The sequence below is a fragment of the Haliaeetus leucocephalus genome, unplaced genomic scaffold, assembly GCF_000737465.1.
Source record: "Haliaeetus leucocephalus isolate CR32 unplaced genomic scaffold, Haliaeetus_leucocephalus-4.0 Scaffold451, whole genome shotgun sequence".
Taxonomy (NCBI): Eukaryota; Metazoa; Chordata; class Aves; order Accipitriformes; family Accipitridae; genus Haliaeetus; species Haliaeetus leucocephalus.
The window spans coordinates 4,970,718-4,991,788 of record NW_010972887.1 but is presented as its reverse complement, the minus strand read 5'-3'; the positions used below and the strand labels follow the sequence as shown (position 1 = coordinate 4,991,788).

The following is a 21,071-nucleotide window of genomic DNA, read 5'->3' as shown; positions in this document are numbered from 1 at the left end:
GCTCTCATTATATTTTTTTTTTTTAATGAGCTGGGTTTCTAATTATAGAAGGAAGACAAGATGAGCTGTTACTTGTATTAATGGACATGAAAAAAGGAACACTGTTAAACTTGTAGTTTTTAAAAAACTTTTTGAGCTTCATGATTGCTCTAACACTAAGCATTAAATATTGCCTCCATGTTACCACGAATTTATATAGTTAGCTAAATTAATCTATTTTTACTCCTTTCATTTAAAACATATGAATTTTTGAACTTTTTTTCTAACTATTGTCTTATTGAACTATTTCAGTTTATTCTCATGGTTTAATATTTTCTTATATCTCTTTTCTTTTTCTTTTCCTCTCACCAGAATTCTGTTTTGGACAGACTGGGATGCAAATTTTCCTCGCATTGAATCCGCTTCCATGAGCGGTGCGGAAAGAAAGATCATATATAAAGATATGGATACTGGAGCCTGGCCTAATGGCCTTACTGTAGATCACTTTGAAAAAAGAATAGTATGGACAGATGCCAGGTAAAGTCATAACAGTATTCTTATCAGTTCATAAATCTTTATTCTTACATACAGAAATGTGAACTACATTGTAAGCAGAATGTAGCTATGTACATTATGTGCATAAAGAGTCTTGTGTGCAAATGTATAGTATGTACATTTCTTTTAATTGCATTACTATTATACATAATGTCTTCATGGTCTGTACCAGCAGACCTCAATGGCCCTGAGCAGGCTTCTCGGGCACCTTCCCCGACACACCCTGCCCGTGGTCCCAGGAGCCCATTTCAGCTCAGCCCTGGAGCTCGACCACTGGAGCACCAGTCTCCAGCCCAGCCGCAGCGCTGCCTGGCAATGAGCCCATTGGTCCAGACCCCAACCCACAGGGTGGCTTCCTGGCCTGACCCTGTCTTGTCACCACAAACTTTTCTGGCAATTTGGACTCTTGGCTGAACCTGGCTGCCACCCCCTGGGCCCTGCTCTGCTCACCTCACTTGGCGGCAGTGGGATGTGGCCCTGGACAGTGAAGCCTCTGCCTTGCCAGCTCTGGTATCATCTGTGGCTCCTGGCTCCCTGTGCCTTAGAGAGCAGTTGCCCATTTGTCCCTCCCTGACAAAGCTGTTTCACTTTTTTTTCCGTAGTTTCGTCTAATGGAAACTGATTACTTGCTGTTTTTTCACAGCATGGAGGTAAATTTGAATTTAAAAACGGTATACAAGCAAACCAATATTTCATATCCCTAATTAAATTAATAATATGAACTAAACCATCTCTGATGTTAATGATTGCACTGTAAACATTCTTTGGTCTTAACTGGTATGTAAGAGTAAGGCTTTATACATTTTGAACCAATGTCAAAATGGTTGTATGATTTTTATTTTATTTTTATGTAATCTTAAATTTGGGGTTATCTTGTAGATCGGATGCCATTTATTCTGCATTATATGATGGAACCAGCATGATAGAGATTATACGGGGTCATGAATATCTTTCTCACCCTTTCGCTGTTTCTTTGTATGGGAGTGAAGTATATTGGACAGATTGGCGGACCAATACACTTGCAAAAGCCAATAAATGGACTGGCCAAAATGTCAGTGTAATACAAAAAACAAGTGCTCAGCCATTTGATCTTCAGATATATCATCCAAGTCGTCAACCACAAGGTGACTATTTATAGAATAATTAATTATTATTCCTGTGAGGGGAAAAAAGTGTTCTTTTTATATGCAAATATCTGTATATGAATTTGCCTTGAACTGACAATTCTTAATTAAATGTCATGTTCAGCACTAGTGTTCCTTGGGTGCTAACAGAGTCTTTATTCAAACCAGAAGCTTCATGGGATCAGTGTCTGTGATTATTACCCATCTGGACTCTTGTTCTTGATCTGTTACAAATATAGTGCAGAACCATATTTATTTAAAGGGCTTCCAACTTATTTTTTTAACTGGAGTAACTAGTCTGACACAAGTAAACATAATAGCGCTAGCTGTCTTTCTCTTGCTTCTCTCCAGAGCAAGATGAACTTTTCTGTGAAATGAATGGTGTATACAATTGTTAGTTTTAAATATTCACTTTGTGCTATAATTCACCTTAATTTACTCATTCACTTGTCAGTGTCTATTTGCTTCTCAGTCTTCTTGTTCGCTCTTAGGACTGCATAACTTAAGATTCCACCACTGCAGACTGCTACTTTTCTACCGAAACAGCCCCAATTGGGTGTTGTCCATAAACTGACACTTTTCCAAAGCATAGCCTATTCACTTAACAGCTTTTACCTTAAAATAACATTTACAATTTTCAGTTTCAAATTAACACTGTATGTCTTTCATGGGTGAATGAACTCAATCAGCTGGAGGCATGAGTCTGGAGTTTAAAACTTCAAGAAGCAGCAAAACTTATTTTTGGATAACAATCAAAACTGAATGGAAGTTCACAGTATATTCATTAAATAATAGGAAATTCTTTAATTATTTCTTGATACGTTATTTTGTAACTTTAACTTCCCATTTTCATCTTTATAAAGCTTACCTCTTCATGTGTGTATACTTCCATTTCAATTTTTTACTAGCTTTTATAGTATAATATCTATTTATAGCAGAGCAATGCTGTTCAATTATGGTAAGTGCATAGGCTTTGTCATTGGGTAGATAGTCCAACAGTAGTTGTGTATTTAGTAATCTTCAGCTACTATACCTTAAGATAAAACTGTATTAATCTTGAAAATAAAAATTGACCAGATTTTATCTATCCGGTTTAATGAAATATTCTGTTTAATTCCTAATGAAAAATGCAGGAACCTGCTAAAGAACTTAGCTCCTTGAGACAGATTTACAATGTCTGTCACACAGGTAAAAGGACAAATCATTTTCCTATCATTTCAGCTGAAGCTTCAAATGATTTTATCGCTGAATAGTGAATCTCTCATTCAGATGGTGAATACTTAGTCAAGTAATTCAAGTTACTGATCTCAATGGTCATACGTGTGAAAGTTCATAAGGACCAAGAAAGAAATCACAGAGAAGCCCATTAGTTGCACATCTAGTATTTTTCTAGAGTATAACTATATTTATTACTTCTTTGAGGATTATGAGGATTACAAATACAGAGATTTTATTTAACTGGTGTAAAATTTATTTTCCACTCTAAATTTTCTGGCTTCAGTTATGGCAATATATAGACTGTACCTAAGCATGTTGGTAATAACATAAGCAATAATTAAATCCAAATTAATTATAAAGGGACTTGGCACATTTTGCTGTGATTTCATCCTGATACCTACCTAATCTACCTTGCTAGCACTATCTGCTACTGGTCCAAACAGGTTTTCCTGCTTTCCCTCATACTTCCTTTTTTTCCCCAACTGCTGTTCAGTTGAGGATAGGTGATTCCAAGATACTTAGTACAGTGCTGACAACTGGCATTATTATTATTCTTCCTAATGGTTATCTCCACTTCTACCATCATAAAAAAAGAGAATTTTAATTGGGCTTTATAGTTCCTCCTTCTCTGACTTGTCAAACATTTTGCCCTTCAAAGTCCCTGTATCCCTGGCTTGGGAATCATAAATGTTAAGGGAAATAGTTGGAAAGTGTTGTTACGTAGTCATTTACTAGGAGTCCTTGGACTTCTGAATTAGATGCTTGACTTACTTCAATGTGAAATAGTGAGGATGAGGTGGTTAGCTGAAGTGGTAATAAAAGGATGTGATAGCGTGCTGAGCAGAAGAAAATGGTCCTGATTAAACTTCCTCAGTTATTTTCTTGGAAGGATACTTGGAGATCAGTTCTCTTAGTGGATCCCCATGTAAAATGAAGAACTAAATAAAGGGACATTTTTTGATACGACTATAGCTACGTTGATGTTTAAAATAAATTTAAAGTTAGAAAATGAAATATAGGACAGGAAGACATTATTATGACATTGCTGACAATTTCAAAACCCATTGAATATGTGGTTTTTATTGTGAGCTATAACAAAAGACAGTGACTTAATTTGTGTGTAAATACAGGAAGGTAAAAAATACCACTGGAGGATGACCACTAATTAGTTATAGAGTGTTCTGTGATCTCTGGATAAATTTTAACTCTTCTGCCAAAAAGCTGATGGTAATAGAAACTACTTGAAAATTCATATCACATATAGTTGTTTTTTTTAATATTGAGAAACGGTATTTTGTTCTCACCCAGGGTAAATTACTGAGACTTTTATGTTAGTAGGTTCTAAGCAATCTTTATTTGAAAATGTTAAATACTGACAATTTTGTATGGCTTTGTAGATGTCTTAGAACCCAGTTCTGCATTAGTTATACATAGAAGACTATGGATATATCTCTAAGGTAAATGAGTACTGGCAAGTAAAATTCTCCCTGCACGCTAGTAGTCAAAAGATTTGAAGAATGCTCTCTAAAAGCATGCATTGAAAAAAGGAGAGCAATGAATATAACTCACTGTTAGTTTGTGAGTGAATCTAAGCATGATGACAACTGTGATAAGGACTCACAGTGAACAACTCCTAATCTACCTTGCGATATGTGACATATGCTGTCAAGATACATTTTTCTGATGGTTTTATTTTAAAATAATAATGAACTTACATTAAAGAAGAATGTTACTGTTTTTCAGTGGATGTCAGGTTGCTTTATTACTTTTTGAAATAAGCCTCTTGCAAGAATTTACTTTTTAGGCCAGGGTACTGTTCTAAGAAAGCTGTCTGACTTCTGCACAAAAGAATATGTGTGCCCAGGATCTTAAAATAGGGTGGAGTAAATATGCATCTCTGCACGCCCCTTTCAAGTAATGGTTTTTGCTATTTTTTATAATGAGTCACTTCCTGAACTTAGGGATTTGAGGAACTGTGTTCTATATTTGTTTTTTTCACAGTAGCATTAGAGTTCCCATTAGCCATTTCTTGCTGTCAGAAAAAAACCAACTATTTTCTGTTTGGACTGGGGCCAGGCAACGTCTTTACAGAGCGACTATAGCCTAGGGAGACATCAGTCAGTATTCCATAGTCACAGATACCTTGGCCTAAAGGCAAAGTATAAGCTGTAGAAGAGTTTTCAGCTGATATTTGCCAGAATCAAGAAGTTCAAATATCAAGTTGTGTAATTGCAGCTTTTATTTTATGATGTAGAAAACACCAAATTCCATTTTATGATTGGCCTTCTGGGTTTGCTCTAAATTATTCACTTTCAGTGGAAGCAATTTTTTTCGACAAATCTCTAGTACCTAGCTTTATTGGAGCTAGAGAAAAATGGTGATACTATCCAATTACTTCTTAATTTTCTTTTGAATTTGTAGCAATTTTGCAATAAATGAAACAAGATACCATGCAGTTTAGAATACCAAAATAAAATTAACAGTAGATTTACATTGCAAAATGTGACTATAAATGTAGCACTGAAGGACAAACATTTTGTAGTTTCAGCTCCATAGGTATACATCTGCATCACCTATGTAAGTTAAAAGTTACTGGTTTTGAAAATATATCATGCAGCTTATTTTGACTGGAATAAAGTAGAGCACAGCTAAATAAATTCCTGTAGACTAAAGCAGTATTATTTCAGTTAATCTAGGACAGATGCTGATTTAAGGTAGTGAGTTATAGTGCGATATTAGTATGGATGATACAGGTTCATCTGTCAGTAATGGCAGGGGATTGTGGAAGACTTCATGACCAAATGCAGAATGATGTCACATCTCAGGAATGTGAGTCTGAGACCTACTCATCTTCACAGAATCAAAGCTGTGTGTCAGGAATGCTATTAGCATAGCAAACACAGGTTTTCTAAGAATAATTTCTCAACTACCATTATATTTTAAAAATCCACTTGTTGCTAAGAACAAGGTCTTCTGTTTTAGGCATAAGAATTTGTACTTGCACCATGAGGTGTACTACTGAGGATAGTGATGAAAGGAGTAAATATAGTGCATTGGAAGGATTGCAACTTGAACACAGTTAGAAAGCTGTGAATTCCTCACACATTCCCCAGTTTTTTGCATTTCTCAAGGGTATTACTTTGAATTTAAAAAAAAAAAAAAAAAAAAAAAAAAAAAAAAACCAAGGTCATGGCATTATTTTTCTTTTTTCAGATTGAATTTTACAGACTAAAAATCAGGACAGGCAGTATAATAACTGCTGAATATAAAGTATATTGGTACCACTGGGCTCTTTTGTTAATTAAAACATGAAAAACATTTAACTTCATAGCACTGTTTTGTTACAATATTCTGCTGAGGTCTGGATTGCCAGCTGTTTAAAATAACTTTTTACAGAAATTTAGCTTAAGATACACATGAGCAAAGTTTTGGCTATTTTATTTGGGGAGGATTTTAAAAATGTTATTAGTTTGAAATTTTATCACAGCCTTCTTGTGTACATTCTTTTTACTTCAAAATTAGCAGCAAGATTGGTATATGTATTATAAATCACGCAGAATACATGCAGTTTTTCTGAACTTTAAATTTATTTCCTTTATGCCTTGTGAAAGTTCCTTTTTTTGTTTTAGGAATTATAAAAGCAGTCTTTCCTACCTTTGTCTTAACTCAGCATCCTGTCTTTGACAATGGCTCATCAGTGCCTACAGGAAAGTTTGGACCTGGGGGAGGACAACAGCCATGCTCCTCCCGTATAGCCTGTCAGCTTCTATTAACCTATAACTCAGTGATTTTTTGAATGGTATCTTTGTGCTTCAAAGGCTTTTAAAGCCTTTGACTGATTCTTCTTGCATGAACTTCTCTAGCTGACTTTTGAGCTTACACAAACTCTTGATGTCTATAACTTTTTGGGCAGATGGCTCTGGTGCGTAACTACGCACTGTGTGAGAGAGGACCTAGTCTTGTTTGTTTTATCCCTAATAACTGATAATTCTGTTTGGTGTGTCCTAGCTCTTGTAATAAGAGGGGTATTGGACAGCCATTTCTTAAGTATAAATATAATCTGTTGCTTCAGAAAAGGATCTTGGAGGTATGGATGCTATTTCAGTGGTCATCCTCATGTATGTAACTTGAAATTGTTTTTTCCTTGTATATTACTACACATGTATTGAATTTTACAAGACATTTTATTTCTCAGTCACTCTGTCATGTAACTGTTGTGTAGCTTTTCACACTTGGATTTAATTTAATCCTTTTTCACTGCTTTTTTGTTACTTACTTTAACAGTAAATTTCTGATTTCTTGAACGTTTTCTATAAAGCATAGCACCTGCTCCTGAAGGTTTAGGAGCCTTTGGCCTTTGGCCCTTCCACATGGTAATACCCTAGTGTTATAACATTTGTTATTCTTTTCCATCTGTGTTTCTTATCTGTCTAGTAAGTCAGTATGCTTTTTTAAGGTCAGTCATTCCAGGCAGTTCCTTCTTAATTTTGGACTTATATCATTAATTACATTTTTCTCTGTTTTTTGCAGTACCCTTTCATCTCAAACTGTACACTGGGGGGAGTGGGAGAGAGAGAGATTCATTAACAAGAGCTTCAGAATTACCATAAAGATATTGTATCGTATACAATAGATTATTATGAAGAATTGTTCTATCTTGGTGCTAAAAATATTCTTGTTTGTTTTGTTTCATGGTTAATATGTAAATTTTTGTTAGCTGGTATACTGACTAATTCTTCAAGTGAATGATTAAAAACTGAAGTAGAAATAGTGAATATAGGAAATACATATTTATTTTAGAACTAATGCATTCTTTGATCAGTCTTAACTTACAAATTCCAAAGATTAATGCTAAAATAATCAGATATAATCTGGTAGTATAAAGATTTTAACTTGACTGAGTACAGCAGGATGTTTGACCCTATGAAAAGCAATACTACCAAAAGCATTGACAGTGAGCAGAGGATTAGATCTATAACTGGTTTTAAATATGAGCGGGAATAGATTGTCAGCAATTTAGAAGTACCCTTTTGATGTCGTTGTAGTGCATATAGTTGAAAGTGTAGGCAGAATTTAATCAGGTCGCGCACCATTAAAGTATAAGATTAAAATTTTGCCTAGCTAAAATCTGATGCCAAGAAGGGACAGGTTCAATATGAAGTTAATATGGAGGATAAGTTGGTCCATGGTGAATACATATTCAGAGGTTGGCAGAGTAACTGTTCATTTGTCAGCTGGTGATAGAATGTCAGGGGTTTTTTTTAAGGGTTACTGGTCAAGAAAAAGAAACATTTTGTTTAAATAATGTTTCAGAGAGCAGTCAAGAAGAAATATGATGACAAAGAGTGACATGTATATCTGTGCACAGTACTGTAAGAGAAATAGATTGACAAGGAGTCAGCAGTGGAAATCAATTAAATAATGCAAAAGGCTGGCCAGTTGGCGAAAATGCCACTTCTGCGTGTTGCCATGATCAGAAGGAAAATAGATTGGTGGAAATGATTAGGAAAGGAATGAAGAACTACAGACAGTGAACTGTGATGCTCTACAAATCCATATCACTCCCGTATCTTGAGTATTGTGTACAGATCATGTAAAAGATACCAAGAAAGCTTGACAGGTTGATCAAGAGTATGGGAAAGTTTTTGTATGAGGACAGGTAAGCTGATGCTTCTTGAAATACAACTTATAGACAAGCTTCTGTATGATGGCAGTCTGTGAAATCATAAATGGCATGGAGAAGGTGAATAAGGAATGGTTATGTGGTTGGTTATTCACAACAGAAATAGCAGGAAGTGTTAGAACTAGCACAAGGAAATAAGAGAGCCAAATTTTTGAGAGTCAAAGCAATAGTATACCTATTTGCCTTCAAGAGAATTAGTTTTTATTAGAAAGTAAAGAATGGGTTTAGCTGTTATTCAATGAAAGTACTATGAATATGAAAGGAATAAATACATATGTGCTGGGATAAGTAATTTTTTTATTATGGTAGTTTACTCCTCCAATTGTGTATGCATGTGGAAACAAATACGTCTGCTTTGTAACACCTCTTTTTCCACCAGTTTTGTATTCCATGATATATGAAGGGGATTGTGATGTGGACAGATAGTACAGAAATTGTACTGTTTCCTTTTTATTGATGCTTGTAGCACACTGTAACCACAACTCACTCTTTAACATGATCATTAACCAGCATGCCTTTTATTTTTTGTTCTGTATGTTCTTATATTTGAATTCCATACTCAAATAGCAACTTTGGTAGAGAAGAACATAATGCAGTACTTGCACAGAAAGACAAGATGGGGATTATTATTCTTAGGCCCTAAGTAGATCCTTGCCAAAGACGGTTGTATGCATATAAAGAGGTTGAGGTTCTGCTGAAATTACTGCTTTGTATTGGCAAATAAATTAAAGGAAATGCTGTTTTACAGAACGTATGACTAAACTTTAAATCTCACAGCAGCAATGTTAAGAATGCCAAAAAATGCAGGAGGTTGAATCACTAGATGATCTGCTGAGATCCCTTACAACCTAGATGATTCTACGATCTCCTTCACAATATTGTCAATACCCTAAATTATGTTTCATTTTTGATGTCTTCATAGGAATAGATGACTTAAATTTACTAATATTAATAGTCCATTAATAATTGATTCTTATCCTGAAGGGCTCCTGGAACCTTCTTAACTTCAGTCTCTTTTCCTCAGCTTCACATTTTTTGTTTTCTGCACAATGTTGTGAACTTATTAAAAGAGGTCACCCCAGATTTTTTTACATTGTTACTACAGATACAAGAAAAGTGATGATGTTAAATAAACATTTCTCTATTGTAATTTTTGGGAAAGGTGGAATCAAATATAGTCGTCACATAAGGATAATAAGGTATTTGTAGTCCATTAGCAGTCAAAGAATATATTAATTTATTAACCAAGAATACATATTTTTAAGCTTATTTGTGCAGCTGACTTCTTGTCAGAGGTTTAGAAGAGCTGACAGAGAGGATATGGGATGCTTCTTTTTTATAAGTCTTGGACTAGCAGGAGAAACTGCGAAGGCTGGGAGAGTGCTGAGTGGCATCCAGTGATGCCAGTGTTTGAAAGGGGCAAATGGGATGACTTTACAGAAAACTGTAAAAGCCTGATTTTTTTGATAGAATGATGGAAGATGCTGGATGGAATTTCATTAACCTGTTTATCCAAGGTTTTTAAAGTTTCATTCTTCCTGTAGTACTGGTCAGACAAGTAAGTAGTTAAAGTCAGGAGCTGGTGGATAAATTTACAGGAATCATGCATTGATGAAAAAGAAATGGTTCAATTAAGCAAACCTTGAGTTTGTCTTCAGATTTTAGTGCTTGAGTTTAGGCTAAGTTTATTTTGCAAAGAAATTCATATATCGGATTTCTCTAGTTATCTAATTACTTATATTGCAGGCTAGCACAGCGTTGCAGGAGTATATTCTAAACTAATTGATTTTGATAATTATAAGTTTGTCTTTATGAGTCAGTCATTCCCACTTCCCTTTTCATCGCTGTTAATTTTCTGTGTTTTTTTTAGTAAAGGGAAGAAGTCAACATTACTTTCTGTTATGCTTGGAATGTCTCTTCAGGAGTGCTCTGGAGCTGTGTGTGTATAATAACGAATGAAGATAATCAGAATATTTTCTAGGTTTTGTAGGACTAAGAAGTCTTCTCCAGTCAGCTTGCTTCCTGCTTTTTTAAAGCAATTCTAGCACATCTTGTTCAATCAGTGAAGTATAAGAAGCTACTTGAAAAAAGCTACACATAGGAGAGGTTTTTCTTTGAGAAAAGTAGAAATACTTTGGCATCTTTTTTCAAATTATCTTTGCATGTTAGATTTCCAACTAGTATTCTAATTTTTTATTGAGAGGGAACATTGAATTTGCCAAAATTTCCAATCCTGAGTCTAACTTTGACTCTTCACAAAACGAAATTTGTTGTTCAGGTCCTCATCATACTAACATTTTTTTATCCCATGTGTCCTGGTTAGGAGTGTACAATTCTTTACATTTGAATGTTATAAATAGACTGCAAAATTAATATCTCACTGAGAAAATTGTATCCAGTGGCTTCATGAAGTTACAGTGATAAATTTTGTGGCTGTACTAAAAAAAAAAAAAAAAACCTATAAAAATTTATGCTTGGATGAGAGTTTAATACTAGCCTAGAAAAAGTGATCAGAGCACAAGCTCAGTTAATCAATAAGGCTGGGTTTATCTTCAAACAGAATTTTCACCACGTTTTTACCAGTGTAGCTTTTGCTGGTTTGACAAGCCTTAGTTCCAAAAGGTGTTTTTATATTTTGTGTATTTCATTATTCAATTTTAGCTTCCAATCCGTGTGCTGCTAATGAGGGCAGAGGTCCATGTTCTCACATGTGTCTGATCAATCACAACAGAAGTGCTGCATGTGCCTGTCCGCATCTGATGAAACTGTCTTTAGACAAGAAAACATGTTATGGTAAGTTTTCCTCCCAAAGCCTGACAATTCTATTGATTTTAGAATTTTGAACTGGACGAATTAAAATACAATTAGAATCTTAAAAACAATCTCTACAGTGCATTTTAATGATGTATTTTAAAGGGACATCTGCTTTTTGAGAATTGGTAACTTACTCTATTATGCAAGGCATGTGACGCTTTGATATTTATTACCACAGACGTTTTTTCTGTTGCTTGTGTGTATGATATGTTAGTAAAACTTATCTCTGCAAAACAGAAAGGTTTATACTGCGAAGTGCGTCATCAGAAAATGATGAGTCAGGTAAGCTGAATAACAAAAAGATACTAATAGCTTAAATCTCTACCTGTTCTTCTAAATTTGTCTTGGTTTTATTTTTAAGGATTAAGAAAATGAAATAAAGAGTAAATATTAGACATGCAGCCTTGCAGGGAAGTTTTATAAAAAATTACAGTAAACACTTTTAAGCTATAAAAGCCCTCAAAATGTCAAATAATTGTGTCTATAATCTGTAAAACCTTGTACTACATTACTCTTTTCAGTGTTGATTAATAATGTTTTGGAAATAAAAAAAATATTTTGTTGTAATAAACATATTGTGGGGAAAAAAGTTACCTTTTCTGTTCATTCACAGACATTTACTCCAATAATTTAGACTTTTGAGATTAAAAAAAGAGTTCTGTTTTGCCTTTAAGGTATCACTCTTTTTCACCAGTGAGTGTCTAAATTAGAACAATCAACGTGTTCTTTTTCTTCCACCTGTTTGCCTTTCACTACTTACACATACATTGTGGAATTCCTCCTGAGTTTTGTTGATTGCAAAAACTTCCCTGTTACAGTGATACTCTGTTCCCCTGAGATACTAAATGTAATATCTGTTATGATTGGCAATTGAAACAATATTTTTTTGGTTGGAATAAGTGGGGTAAAATTTTTAAAATATAATTTTTAACATTTTTCCTTAGACAGTCACAAGACCATATTGATCTAGTGGTGTAGTAACATCATGTCCAGCATCCAGAATTAATATATTTTTCCTGTGATTTTTATGCTCTGTAACATACTTTATTTCTCAAGTGTCACTAGGATGCAGGTTTTCTGGAGATGTTAAATCACTCATATAAACCTTATTTATGCATCTGTAAAGTGATCTTAAATGACTTGGACTTCTTGTTAGCGATGTTGTGAAGAGGATAAAGAGTGACGTTTTCCTTTTTTCTAACAGAAAGAAAGAAATTTCTTCTTTATGCAAGGCATTCAGAAATAAGAGGGGTGGACATAGAGAACCCATACTTCAACTTCATCACAGCCTTCACTGTTCCTGACATTGATGATGTGACGGTCATAGATTTTGATGCTGTTGAAGAACGCTTATACTGGACTGATGTGAAAACACAGACCATCAAGCGTGCCTTCATTAATGGGACTGGCTTAGAAACCATTATTTCAAGAGGTAAATAGCATAACATTGAAGTAAAAATAATTCATTATAGGTAACTGTGTGTATAAGCATGCTAAAATATGAGCATGCAAGTTCTTGTTACATGTACCTCTCACTAGTATTGGATAATTGATCTAAACCATAAGAAAGCACAATTTTGTTTAGGATTCTAGGTCATTTTATTGATTCATAATTATTTTTTATTTAAATAAATTGGGATGTAATTAGGATGTAATAAACATTGCTTTTATACAAGATTGAAGTGTGTAGTAAACAATGGAAATAGTGTCTTCTGGGGTAGGTAGAAAGAATAAAGATGAAAAGCAGAAAAATAACAGTATCCCGACATAGCTTTGCATTGAAGAATTTAATGTAGATTTCATATGTCCTTTGGCTATCTGTGCTGACCTAGCAAGGAAATTAGCTCCATCGGAGTTATTTTTTCTCCAGTCCATGTAGATCTTTTGGCTTTGGCACCATTGGTGAAGCACACAATGTGATAGCTTTGTAATTTTGGTGATACTGGTGTTATGCACGTACCTGTCACCTTCTTGCAGCATGTCACGTTCAAACTGATTGCCATCAGGCTGTTTGCAGTACTTGAATGCAACGAGGAAGTGGAGTCTTCTGATTCTGTGTCTGAATCCTGCATACGTTTGTTCTGTCATTGCTGCTTTAGTTATTTATAATACTACAATTCAGGTTTTCCTTTTTACTGAGCTTTTTCATTATAGGTAGGTTGCTTACAGCAGTAAAAGGAAACTTAAAATATTGCAAATGGAAAATCATGGCTGGCAGGTTTTTCTGCAGGTGGCGCCTTCATTGTTCCGACACTTCTGCTCTGTACTTTGAATACAGAAATGTAATGGATTGTAAATTCTATACCTGATTGCTTCAACCCTATGTCAGTAGCTCCAGTATTAAAGTGATACCATTTGTTGTCCTTGCTAGTGGTGTTTTTTTGTTTCCAATCACTGTCAGTTCCCCTCCTGGCAGCACATGATGGTCTTCTATTTTATAATATACCTACCTGCTTGAAAACAGGGAAACTGTCTGACAGGGACTATCTGGAGGCAAATTTTGCAAACTTTGGTTTCTCAACTGGTAAATATATGTTTGAAAGGGAAGAGGAGAAAAGAAATAACGTCTTAAGATCAGACCTTTTTTGATTTTGAGAACAAATAAGAAAAAAAAAAACCAAATACTTCTTAAGTTGATTATTTGGGAACTTCAGAAAATTAATTAAAGCTCTGCCCCTGGTGTCGCTTTAGAAGAAATTCGTTCTGTATTAGCATAATTTGGAAATCATTGGACAACTATGGCAATATCCCCACTTGGCTCTGTAGATTGATGGAATTTATTTTGTATGGGTATCTTTATTTTTCCACTGCTATCTCAGAGACAACTTTATTAACAGTTGGAGAGGTTTTTCAGTACCAGTAATGAGGACAAGGTTTAGAGTGCCTTTTAGAGCTCTTCTTTACATCTTGAATTGAGGTGCTCAAAACAGAAGGAGTTGTTTTTTTAAATGGTAGTAGAATAAAAACATTGTTTACTGTATAAAATATATAGTGAAAAATCACAAAACTTGTCAAGAAACTTAGTGAAACTTAAAGAAACGTACTATGTACGAGTGTTTCTGTTTATCAACATTCTTTCATATTCTTTTTAGTACGGTAGCTTCTGTGGTGGAGGTTTTTGGTGTTTTTTTGTGCCAGATGTAACTTAATATATATAAAATTTGCAACATTACAATGTTCTGGCACATCAAAACATTATAAAGACTACTTATTTTGTGTAAATGATCTCATTTGCTTACAGTTATATTTTTATACTTCTTATAAGAACATAAGAAGATTTGTAAGCACATACTAGTGGGATTCTCGTTGGATGAATTCTTATGCCAGTGGCACAAAGATGCCAAAGTCATACTTTAATCTTTTTAAGAGTATGAAATGCTTGTTTTCTAGTTCCTCCAACAAAAGCACCCAAAAAGGCAGAGGATCAGTTTAAAATGGGTCAAGGCTATGTATTTGGTATCCTTTGTTGCATTCTCTAAAGTTGGCAAACTTTCTAATGTCCAATCGCTGTTTGACCTTATGTATATGCAAGCCAGTCCGCAGCCACATCCATGTTAGTTTGTCAATGACAAAGTAAGTTAACAAACTTTGTTAAGTTGACAAAGAGATAGTGTACAAACTATGAACTATAATGAAATCATTAATTCGCCCTTGGCCTGTTTCCTTGTCTACAAAGATGCTTGCCGGTATGAACCATTGCTATGCCAAGACAGAGCAGCATGTTGGTATCTTGATCTTGAGCAGTGGTTTTATACCCAGCATTTAAGGCAGATATTAACATATATTAACATTTTTTTTAATCAATATCTTGCTAAGGAAGACTATCACATACAAAACTGCAAAAGTTCAGTGTCTGTCTGATAATTATTTTTGGACAATAGGTTTTATGCTAATTTCTAAAGAAGTATTTATGGAGGATTTCCTAAATCTTCAGTGCAATTTTCATGTTCTTCTTGCAAGTGTATCAGGCCCAAGAAGAAAAATAATGATTATTAATTCCTGGCAACTATTTTATAAATACTTCTGAATAGAATATTGTACAATATTGTTAATAAACGGTAGAAGAAATTGGTTTGGTTTCTTTCTGCAATACTGAACATAATCCAGAAAGAAAATAAAAAGAACAACTGCTTTCACTTTTTGCAGATATTCAGAGTATCAGAGGTCTTGCAGTGGATTGGATATCACGTAATTTATATTGGATTAGCTCAGAATTTGATGAAACACAAATTAACGTGGCACATTTAGATGGTTCCTTGAAAACCTCAATCATCCACGGAATCGATAAACCCCAATGTCTTGCAGTTCACCCAGTAAAAGGGTAAGATATCTGTGGTTTTAATAAATAAACTACGGTAAAGGTCATCAGAAGATTTCTTCTTTGTTCAGATTTTAAGTTTGCCCATTCTGTTTTCTTTCAAACTTAAATGCATGTGTTTGAAAGATTTTGCTGAGAATTTCTGAACTGAGTACTGCTTCCCTACCAAAGGTTACTGTTGATTAAATCATGTAATCATTAGTTGTATCTTTTGTGTGCTTCTAAACTTACAAATGTTTTCATTACTGATGCATTAAAAATACTGTGTACACAAAGCAGCGTTTTAAATATGTTCACTTTTTTCTTCAGTAAGCTCTACTGGATGGATGGTAACACAATTAACATGGCAAACATGGATGGCAGCAACAGCAAAATACTCTTTCAGAATCAAAAAGATCCTGTTGGTAAATACCATTTTTCCTGTTTCTGTTTTTATAGTGCCTTATTGTGGACATTATCTTGAAACGCTATTTAAGTATAAAGTATACCATAATGTTTTTCATATACTATATAATAGTGATAAGTCATAAAGACGTGAAAAACGCTGGTGTACTCTTGTGTTTCTCAGTTTAAGCTATTTTTGGCACATTCTAATGGAAATCTACTGTAATGGCTTAAGTATAGTATTATTAACTTCTAGAATTACAGTAGACTGAAGGTGAAGGAGAACCCATCTGAATTTCTCAATCTTTAGGTCGTGGGTAAAAAAATGTAGACAACAGGGTTTTAATAAATTATGGGTTTATGTGAGAGGATACTTTGACTGGAAATGTAGAACCTTCCTCACCAGAATCCCAGCTGCATGATCAAAAGATAAGTTGGGTCTTAACTTTTCCTTTCACATACAGAAAAGAGCAACAGTTGAAGCTTACATTGCATATAATGACTTAGCCTCAGTTTTAGTATTTGAGAATTAATATAGTTGATGATAAATTATGGCTTTTTTTTTTTTTTAAAAAAAGCTCTTTCTAGATGTACTAGTTATTTATTTATTTTTGGTTCAGGTCTCTTTTTGTAATTTCATTTTTTAGAGAGTTAAAGTGGTTACGTCAATTGTTTTTGCCTTATTAATAGGCCATCAATAAAATGATTACATTTTAAAGCATTTAGGGGTTTTCATAACTGAATGCATTAAGCAAGCAGAAGGAAAAATAACTTAAATCGTTAAATAATTCAATAAATTTGACATAAGGGCAACACAACATGCATTTTTAGACCCAAAATTAAAAGAATTTTGTGGAGATTATTTGGTAACTGTTTTGTTGTTGATTTGATTTTCTATCTATCCACTTGAAGAGACAGTTATCTATTTAACTGGAGAAAAAAAAGAGTGGTAAACCCACTAATTTTAAGGTGAAGCATATACACATTTAATAATATTACAGCTATATTAAAAAGTAAGGCCGTGTGCAACATTTTGCACTGAATATCCTGTGATCATAGGTCACAAGGTCCTAAATTGCAGTCCTTATGGTTTCTGTCATTGACTTTGTTCTGAGTAGCAGTAAAGCCACTGAACCAAATACATGGTAGAATGGTAAGTACTCCTTTTTTTTTTTTTTTTTTTTCCCTTCCTGTAAATATATCAGTACTGTCAAAGGCTGCATGTGCAAATCCATGTGGGTTTTGTGATGTTTTTCTTCATGGACATGTACAGTCTCACTGGTATCAGATGGAATATTCATGCAGTTAAACATACCTGTAAGCCCTGTACGAATAAGGATCGTGACATAGTTTTTTTACTTCACTACAGAGCTGTGAGGCAATTTGTTTTCTTTCTGCATTATTGGATTAATTTTTAACACCTTTGGGATCTGATAAGAATTACTTGATATAGGTTATATTCCACATTGAAGGTTCTTATTGCATAATAATGAGATCTATCACATAAGAAGGAGACCAAAGAGATTTAATTGTTTATTCCTTCTTCTTGGCAATCTAAAAGCATGCTAAATCATAAAATATGTAAAGTGTAAAATATGTAGTATATAAAGAGTGTAGAGAGATGTATATATGTATGTATGTATGTAAAGGGAAAATAAAGCTTGCACCTGTCTATTCCTGAAAAACTTTTTATTTGGTACACATCTCAGTTTTATTGTCAGTTAGGATGGACATGAAAACAGATTCTGTTGCATGTCTGAGGAAAAATGAATGGATACACTATAGATAAAACAAGTACTAAATTTCCAATATCAAACTCTTAATTTAGATATATGAAAATGCCTGTTTTAGTGGTTTAAATTATTCTTACCATTACATAAGACATTCCCATGCTAAGAACAAGAAAACACTGCTGAAGAGCCAGAGATTAACAGTCTTAAAACTTTAATTTAATGTTTCATTTCTAACTGAGAAACTGTCTTTCTCTGTAAGTGAAACCTCAGTTCATGCAGTGCTAATTTTGAGTATTTGGGGAGTGAGGTGAATGATCTGGTAAGTGAGTTCACAGATGGATTACTGAAAAAAGACAAATATATGGCTTATTAAGAGTTGGATATCCTGATAATTGGTATTTAGTTTTCTTGAGACATAATTTCAGAACTCGAGGAATGAGAGAACGTTTTCCAATCTGTGACCTGAAGTATGCTGATGGATTTTTTTTTTTCTCAATTTGAGTTATGTCAAAACAAGGAGACTATTTCAATTAAAATATTTTGTATTAACACCAAGAGTATGTCATTGGAAATTTTGGAAACTGATAATCTTAGGACGACAGATTGTGTCTCTTATTTTTATCTTAACTAGTACATACTGGATATGAGTTGCTAGTCCATTCTGCAGTTCTAAAAGGCTCAAATACTGACACATACAGGTCAGTTGAAAAAGGAGCTAGTTACTGGAGTTCCATTAAACTGCATTCTTAGGGATTCAGAATTAGTGCTTACTTTTATACTTCGTAAGGCAGATCTTTTGATCATTGGTGTCTTGAACTTATTTTCAGTTAAGCAGTTGTTTGTTATAAAACTCTAAAAATACAAATCATGCGTCCATTGGATTGTTTTTAAGGAAATGGCTATTTTTAAATTGTAGAGTATTTTATTAAATTGTAGAGTATTGTATTCTGAGTAAGTTTTGAAATAGCTTGGATAAATAACCTTTTAAAACATACTGGATCACTCTCAGCTCTATTCAAAGGACTTCATAATTAGAGGGGGAGGGGGTGTTGTTGGGGTTTTGGGGTTTTTTTTCTGTTTTTTGGGGAGGGTTAAGTAGAGTTCAATCCTTTCTTCTGAACAAACTTAGAGTTTCTGTTTTGCTTACGATTATAGTACAGCCCTGTTTGCTGTTTTTGTTGTTCTTGTTTTATTTCCTTGGCTGACTCTCTATTTGAATATCCTTTGCTAATTTGTTCTTCCTTTTGAATATATAGCATAATCTACAAACAAAATTGTTGCAGATGTGAACCAAAAATCTTCTTGAGACTTTTTTAAAAAAAGTTATTTCTTAATTATGTATGTGTGTTTAGCAGAGAAATAAACCTAAGGATTTCCTAATTTTAAGCACTGTTTTTTCACCTGAAATGTAATCAGCCATAAACTGTTCCAAAAAAATCTTTCTTAAGTCACTAAGGTGGGAAATGTGAACAAAAATTCCAAACACTGTTCCTATAATTCATCTGAGCTTGTAATAGCAGTGTCCAGCAGTTCTTTGATTTAGGTAGTAAGAATGAATCCCACCTTTAATGTTCTTGGAACACAGTTTCCTTAAGCTTCCACTGCTTTTTAGAGAACATCTCCACAGGTAAAAATACATTAGAGGAACATACATCACTTAATAAGTATAGGGAAAATGCTATCAAGAGTCATTTCCTTGAACTTCAGGGATGCACCAAATTAAAATATCAGACTTGATTTTCTAGTAGTGGAAGATAAGATCTCATCACATATATGGCTTTAGGATTGAAACCTCTGTATGAATTGCTGGAATAACCTTTGTGATACTTTTTAAATAGTAGCATATTTCTGGAAATTTGAGTAAGAAAATTGGAAAACGCATGTGAAAACAGCGATGGCCTAAGTCATGGTAATAAATTTTTTTAAACACAACAGAATTCTCCTAGATCAATATTTTACAATCCACATGTTCAGGTGGACTTTGGCAGCTGGGACATAAGGTGTAAGCGGGTCACCCACTCTAGACTGCATCATGAGTATCTGTGATGCTTATGGCTAGTAAGTCACCTATTTTCTTTAGTAAAAAATGGACAATGCCTGAAAAAACTAAATAAACATTCTCTGCCTACGTTACAAATAATATGTTTTCACAAAGGTTGGTAACAGGTGGAATAACCCAATAGAAAAATACTTTGGGAAGAAAAATGTTGGTAGGCTTGGGTAGAAGGAAATAGGAATGTTATTTCTGTCAGTTGCTGCTGTGTAATTGGAATACCCATATGTAGAAACACCAGTTTGATATCTGAAGAAGTAGAAAACCTGACAAGATAAGATTGTAATTGCTCTGTAGATTGCATTCACAGCAACCCCGTAAATAGATTTGTCTAGATGAAGTCAGTGAGCAGCTGACTGGCAGCAGTCAGGAGTTACGGAGAATAGCAAATGCTATCTGTCTCAGAGTAAGGAAACCTTTATACTTGTGTATTACCTTTGTAACCCATAGTAAGGTCCATCCATATTGCCAGGGAAGTTTCCTGTGCTAGGCCTAAGTACTGTAAGTGCTGCTTGTCTCCATGGTCTGTGGCACTGTCTTTTTGCTTTGAGCAATGCTTGTAGTACAAGCATGAAGACACGTATTTGCAGAGAGATGCTGCAAGATCAATCTCTCCTAAAGGCACTAGTTGGTATCCTTATCCTCTCTTGAGCGTCTGGTTTTTTTTTTTCTTCTGGGTGATATGCTTGCAGAGAGGGGGAAAAATATCAGTAACTGTAAAAGAACGGGAAAGCTTTTTTTTCAAAAGCTTAGAAAGTGGACACCTTTTGGCCTACTATGTCAAGTGTGCATAAAGACTTAGTTGCATGATGCCAGCTGTAAGTACTGCAGGACATGCCACTACTTTCTCCCATCAGGATTTTGAAAATAGATCTGGCTTTCCACAAGCAATTTACAGGACGGAAGAATAGTGCTGTACAATATGTAGAGGTTGACCTATGCAGTGAAATACAGTATATCTTGGCAACTTGCTGCTGGATAACTAAGATGAATTCTGGGAAAAGTCTAGTACCAAAGCAAATTATTGTGGCATGTGTTGTCACCATGCCAAGTGTATTTCACTGTGGAAAATCTCCTGTTACAATTACTTGAACATTTCTCAAGGATTATAGAAGTCTGAAATATATTATCTCTTAGTTCTTTGCTCTTACATCCAGAAAGTTGTATGCTTTGTTCATTTAGTAGGTTATTTTGCAAGTATTTTTATTTC

The 21,071-nt window shown here is 34.3% G+C and overlaps 1 protein-coding gene across 1 annotated transcript in view; it reads left to right on the top strand.

The window, feature by feature from the left end:
- Positions 1-21,071, top strand: part of LRP1B (low density lipoprotein receptor-related protein 1B) — a 582,545-nt gene that overhangs the window by 345,869 nt on the left and 215,605 nt on the right. Inside the window, exons 26-31 of the mRNA XM_010575228.1 lie at positions 352-516; positions 1,414-1,658; positions 11,221-11,352; positions 12,578-12,805; positions 15,520-15,694; positions 16,001-16,095. Coding sequence (XP_010573530.1) covers positions 352-516; positions 1,414-1,658; positions 11,221-11,352; positions 12,578-12,805; positions 15,520-15,694; positions 16,001-16,095 — 1,040 coding nt within the window. The remainder of the gene's footprint in view (positions 1-351; positions 517-1,413; positions 1,659-11,220; positions 11,353-12,577; positions 12,806-15,519; positions 15,695-16,000; positions 16,096-21,071) is intronic.